This window comes from Leuresthes tenuis, unplaced genomic scaffold, assembly GCF_036924035.1.
Source record: "Leuresthes tenuis unplaced genomic scaffold, fLeuTen1.0.hap1 SCAF_6, whole genome shotgun sequence".
NCBI lineage: Eukaryota > Metazoa > Chordata > Actinopteri > Atheriniformes > Atherinopsidae > Leuresthes > Leuresthes tenuis.
Genome location: NW_027325360.1, coordinates 4,019,729 through 4,025,963, shown reverse-complemented (window position 1 = coordinate 4,025,963; position 6,235 = coordinate 4,019,729). Strand labels below are relative to the sequence as shown.

At 39.4% G+C, this 6,235-nt stretch overlaps 1 protein-coding gene across 1 annotated transcript; it reads left to right on the top strand.

Moving 5' to 3' along the window:
* Positions 1-853: 853 nt before the first annotated feature.
* Positions 854-1,611, top strand: LOC140309074 (sperm-associated microtubule inner protein 10-like). The gene is made up of 4 exons (XM_072386908.1): positions 854-888; positions 1,031-1,136; positions 1,223-1,395; positions 1,493-1,611. The coding sequence occupies exons 1-4, from the start codon at positions 854-856 to the stop codon at positions 1,536-1,538; spliced, it is 360 nt and encodes a 119-aa protein (XP_072243009.1). The 3' UTR covers positions 1,539-1,611.
* The last annotated feature ends 4,624 nt before the right edge of the window (positions 1,612-6,235 follow it).

Here is a 6,235-nt window from a genome sequence, read left to right as displayed (position 1 = left end):
CATCCAAGCATCCGAAAATCCCTCGTTGTTCTGAAAAAAAACCCCAGATTCTTGGCCATTGTGGTACTTTGTGTTTTTGACCCATTGGTGGATTCCTGAAGTCGAGCGTTTCTCCTTCAGAGTTTCTTTTGGTGAATGTTTTTGTGATTATCTCAGCTTAGCCTTTTGACTAAATTTTCATAGTTATTTTTGTTGTTATGTTTCATAATTCCTCCGTTATAGGAGCGGAAGCTCGTTTTCTGTTCTTTATTTAATCTTGTAGTGCCTGCAATAGAAGGAGATTTTCTTTGTTCACCTCTTTAGTAAATTTAAAGTAATCTTTTCATAGACCTTTAGTTTTCCTCCAAGAGTGGAGAGACAGTTTATTTTGATTAAGTTTTATACGGGCATCTGTCACAGCTATAGTTACAGTGATCAGTGCCATAGTCATTTTTATAGTGATTATCTTCTCTGTTCGGAGACCTGTTAAGAGAGTTTATTTATAATAAATGTTATTTATTCTGAAATCGATCCTGCATCTGTGTCCTGCCGGTTCATGACAAATTTTTCCCTCAAAACTTGGTCTGAAACTAAATGAGCCGTCTTTTAATTTCTTTATGCATGTTTAATAAACCAGGAATGTTAAAGTTGTTCATTGTAAATTGTACAGTTTTGTAAACGTGATTTCTCGCGGCATTTTCCTCCTAAAACAAACAGCTGAATAAACATCCTCCAAGAGAAGTGGATTCAACATTTTTCCCCCAGGGTTTGTCGTCCATCATGTCCTGTAAACAACACTTCAACCAGCAGCGCGAGATTCAACCCGTGATGCTCTGGGAGGTTTGGTTTCTATAGCGACTAAGAGTCAACAAACATGGCTGATGCTGCAGGGACTTCTGACCGACATGAGTGAGTAAAGCTGCTGATTCTGACTTTAGAATAAACAGATTAATAAGTTTAAACTACATTAAATCTTCATTCAGATGTGATGTTAACATTTAACTCGTATTTTAGTGATTTCTGTTGCTCTTTTCTTCCCCCCAAAAAAAAGATCCAGGTCCCACATCCCAACATTTTCAGCCCGACATCCGATGATCCCCAAACTGTACGTGATGCCGTGGAGGCAGGACATGAGGAACCAGAGGCTCCTGATGAAGGTAGGAACCGGTGAAGAAATCAAGCCCACCTCCCTGCAGACTGTGCAGTCACTCCGTGCGTGTGTGTGTGCGCGTGCGTGTGTTAGAACGCAGCTCTGGCTGGGATCCCTGTTGTCCCTCTTCAGGAGTCTTTGTGTTTCTGTGGACGGGAGCGTCTGCGTCACAGCCAGGACTCCACCCACTGCTCCACCTCTCCATCAACCTCAGCTTCTTTTTACCACAAAGGACTGACTGCTCAACTCTCCTCCCACTTCTCCAGGTGACACACTTCACATCCTGTAGCTAAGCCCCCCCATTAAAAACCTGAGTGACGTTTTAAATGAGCTGAAAATGGAGTGAAATCTGTTTTCTTGCAGGTACAACAGCTCTGTGGTGACGACGAGGCGTCTCTACCAAACCTGAGGACACTAAACCTGCTCCCCGCGGCTGTCATTGCATTGGTTTATTTAATGTTTCTGAAAAATGAGGATTTAAATGAGGATTTAAAAAAAACAGGTTTCTTCTTTAAAACAACACTCGACTGATGGAGTAAGACGCATAAGTCCTAGTTTATGATTCCATAATTAAATGACACCCGATTTACTACATTCAACACCCTGCAAGAACTGCTTTAGTGCATTAAAGGAAGACCCAAAGTGAGTATCAAATCTTTGAAAATATAAAAACGACAGCTCTTCAAACACGAGGCGCAACAGCTGGGCGTCCAGGTGACGTCACCCAGCCACGCCCGGCCCCGCGAACCACGGACATATAAATCATATAAATCAAGACGGATATCTTCTCCTCACTGTGAAATACATCCGCTTTAATAAGCGAGGAACTGAAGAACGCCTTGGCAGGGACTTTGGATTTATAAGCTATCCACGATATGTTTAATCTTCATATAATAATAGATCCTCTCTGGCAGATGTGTATTTTATTTTTCTCCCACCCACGTGCACGTTAAATTAACTGGCTTTCTATCCTCATGTCACCCGTACAGAATATTTACATACTTGACTTATAATCAATGCATAACTATGACTCCATAAACCTTAAGGAAAAGTTCCCCACAGTGTCGTTGATTTACTTCCGGTTTCTGCGGGGTCTGAGTGGTTAACAGGTGACATTTATTCTGTTTGGCTTTGTGTTCAGGCAGAAGCTGCAAGTTCTGACCTGCAGCCCGGGACTTTGTCCCAAACTGTCCATACAGTGATGGTTGAGTTCATGTTTTTATGTTCTTTCTGTGTTCGGGTATAAATTCTTTGGTTCCGTCTTTAGACCCCTTGTTGTCTCGTTAGTTTTTTTTCCTTATTTCTAGCTCGTTTTGTTTTGTTTTGTTTCTCTGCTCTCCTACATTATCCGTCCACTCATATCTGCTAACAGCCACCCTATATATGCAGCCATTATATAGTTTTACATAACTCAGAAGTGTCTTTCTTTATCTACCAGTATATCTTCCGAAAGGGTTAGGCTCTTCTAATGTTTAGCCATGAGATCACTTCCGGTTATAAGTTATAATGTCAAGGGTCTTAAGAGTCCCACAAAGAGGAAGAAAATCCTTAATCAATTAAAAATAACAAATTCTCAGATGGCTTTCTTGCAAGAAACCCATTTATCAGAAATAGAACATGATAAACTTAACAAATCTTGGGCAGACAAAGTATTTTACTCGTCACATCGATCAGGCGGAAAAAGAGGATTCTCCATATTGGTGCATAGACGGGTTAATTTCACACCGACTAACATTCATAAGGATTCTGAGGGGAGATTTGTTTTAGTGAATGGATCTATTGAGGGCTCACTGATGAACATATACGCCCCTAATGAGGGTGAGCCCAGCTTCATTAATACAGTCTTCACCGCAATATTACAGCATAGCTCTGGCATTCTATTGATGGGTGGGGATTTTAACTGAGTCATGTCCCAGTATATGGACAGAAAATCCCCCTCAAAAACACTTATTTCTCCACACTTAGATGCTCAAACACTTATCGAGCGAGTCAGGATTAGTACGTTAGTATGTTTGGAGAACTACATTTTTGCCAATTTTGATATTTTTTACAGATGAATCCTAATGAAACTCTTCAGATTAAAGACTAAATTAAATGGGCGCCGTCATAGCAACACGAATGGGCGCCGTCATAGCAACACGAATGGGAGGAGATATGTGCAGAAGCACATCAAGTAACCAATTCTAACACTTGCTGGGAACTCAGGTGGAAGTTAATGATAAGATTCTTTAGGACACCAGCGGTCATATCCAAAATGGGGCCCTTGTATTCAGATAAATGCTGGTTGTGGGACACAAACTGGTAACTACACCCACATTCTTTGTCCTAAACAGATTTTTGAAGCACTCGATGGAATATTTCAGACAAATTCTGTAAAAGATCCCAAGATGATACCAAATCACATAACTGGAAGAGGAAAAAATACCTTTTACACATTTTACTGATTGCTGCTCTGAGATGTTTTGCAGTTAAAACCTGATGGAGAAAGTCTGAGAAATCTCATATGGAACAAATAACCTCTGCCCTCTTCGAAAAGACGTTTTTTAACAGAAGGAGACCTGCCATGGCTGTACGAATGCAGCAAAAGCCATTTTGCTTTTGTTTTCTCTATTTTTTTCCATTTTTCCGTTGTTTGTTGAGTTGCTTTCTTATGCTGCTTTAAGCAGGTCATAAACAGAAAGTGCCTGTATGTGACTGTTCAAGAATTAAGTTTAAAATAAACTCGAGAAGTTTGTGGACCTTAAAACGATGTGATTCTGACTTGTATTGAGGTCCCCTTATTATGCCGGTTCCTGCTCCCAGGAACACAACTGAGATGCCGCAGTTAGTGACGTTGGTTTCCAGCCCTGCGACTCACTGTTTTCCTCTACAGCTGCTTGACATTTTTGTGGGCTTTTGATTTTGTCTGTGGCCTCTTCAGCATGAAGACGAATGAATGCGTGAGGCTGTGCGTAGGCGGCCTTTCGTGTTACTTTAGTTAAGAGGAAACTTAATCTGGATCAAGTTTAGTTTTTTTCGATCAGTGGAATCAGAATCAGAAACTACTAATAAAACATTCGGCCATTTCTTTTTGAATAGAGGTTGTTTTTGCAATAAATCATAAATTATATTGGAAATTGTGCAACTGTTTTCCATTTTAAATGTGTTTCTTTGTTTGTTTTTTAATGTTACAACATAAAGGTTTTAGGATGGAGACATTTTTGGGAAATAAATCAACTTGGTGGACAGTAAGTTAGAATAAACTCACAGTTCTGGATCCTGTTGTCAAAATACAAAAAAGTGCCTGTTTTGTTGGACAGTGAGCGTCTTTTTTGGTCTTCCAGCAGGCCTCAAAAGTCCAGTAAGGATTATAAAAGATACATATGAGAATAACTGAGAATACCAGTCATGCATTTAAACTAGGCTCCGAGTTTATTTAACGATTGCTTTGTTTTTAAGAACTGCAGCAGCTATTTCAGCTCCCACCTTCACATTTCTTTAGCTTTTTACAATTAAGACAATATTTACTGATGCTTGAGCTCAAACCTTAACCAGCCTCATTCTAAATGTTCCTCCCACAACATCCCACAATATTAAGTTGGTCTGTTTAATTTATAGGTTTTTACAGTTACAAGCCCTCACTTTGGTGGCAGTTGTTGAGACTCCTCTCCAAAAGTTTATATCAGGCCTCTGCCCAAGACTGTTAGACCTGATCCCTGTCTCTTTACCAGAAGAGGGACATCCTTCTTTGCTCACTTTGGCCATGACACTCTGAAGGGGGCTGTTCATGTAAATTAAGTTTGTGTTGTGAAAGGCTGCACAGTCCAGCACATAACAGAAATACTCCCTCTCTCTCCAGCGTTGGCTATACAACTCACTATAAACTTCTGATAAAAAAACAACCTTGACTCACAGAAATGTGTAAAACAAAGTCAGTTGTGCTAACGGACACTAATTGAGTTTATTTTTTTCAGAAAACATAAAACGTTATGGACCTGTTCCCAATTGTTGCATCATGTTTCAATTCAGTACCAATTACATTTTTCAGCCTTTTGTTGCCCCCATTCCAACTTATTTACGACATGTTGCTGACATCAAATTCAAGATGAAATATTTACCATGTACCCTGCCTCTCGTCCGATGACCACCCCGACGGATTAAGCAGGTATAGAAAACGGATGGATGGATGGAATATTTACTATGTTTTATACGCGTTTTTAAAAGAGAAAAAGAAGAAAGAGAAAAAGAAAAATAAACAAAGAGAGAGAAAAAAGAGAGAAAGAAGAGGAAAAAGAAAAAAAAGAGAAGAAAAGAAAAGAAAAGAAGAAGAAGAAAGAAAAAATTTACAGGTTTTTAGAGTGTGAGGATTACACAGTGGGACTCCGGACAGATTCAGAAATATGAGGTCTATATTAGTTATGAAAGGAAGTGGGATGTTTGTGATGTGGTTGAAGAGCTCAGATATATTAGATCTGGGGCATTTTGGCTGTTTTCCTCCCTAAGGTGAAACCATTTATACATTTTGTATAGTTTTGATATGTTAAACAGATAATTTTGGACAAGTTAGCTTAAAAGATGAAGAGAGAAACATGGAATATAAATGGGGCTTTAAAACATATTTAGCTTGGCCTTATGTCTGTTACTGACTAGTTCTGCAAGCCTCATCAAAATTCCTTTGGATTTATGATTGAGTATCACTGTGTTTCCTGCAAGTTTAGCTGCTTTTTAAGGTTTAGTTCTTCTCCCTGTTGAGGAAGAGTTTGTCCTGATGGCTGGAAAATCAGTAATCTTTGTTGAACAGACACTTTTAAAGCTTGTTTGCAGTGACATGTTGGTAAATCACAGACATACTGAATTTCCTCAGAATTATTAGGTAGCCTATATGGGTTCAAACGTTTGATTAATACTTTTTTTCTACTGGCACAATTTAGAGGCTCTAGAATTCTTGATGTGGGACTTTTAGCCATTTTATACCCACTTAATCCATTTTAGGGTTGCAGGGAGGCTGGAGCCTATTCCAGCTGTCATTGGGTAAGAGGCAGGGTCACCAGTCCATCCCAGGGCCACACCGAGATACACAACCAGGGACATTTTAGAGTCACTAATTAACCTAACATGCATATTTTT

Coding starts and splice junctions, on each gene's coding strand:
- LOC140309074 (XM_072386908.1), top strand. CDS start 854: ATGGCTGATGCTGCAGGGACTTCTGACCGACATGA. Junction 889..1,030: donor GGGACTTCTGACCGACATGA/GTGAGTAAAGCT, acceptor CCCAAAAAAAAG/ATCCAGGTCCCACATCCCAA. Junction 1,137..1,222: donor ACCAGAGGCTCCTGATGAAG/GTAGGAACCGGT, acceptor TGCGTGTGTTAG/AACGCAGCTCTGGCTGGGAT.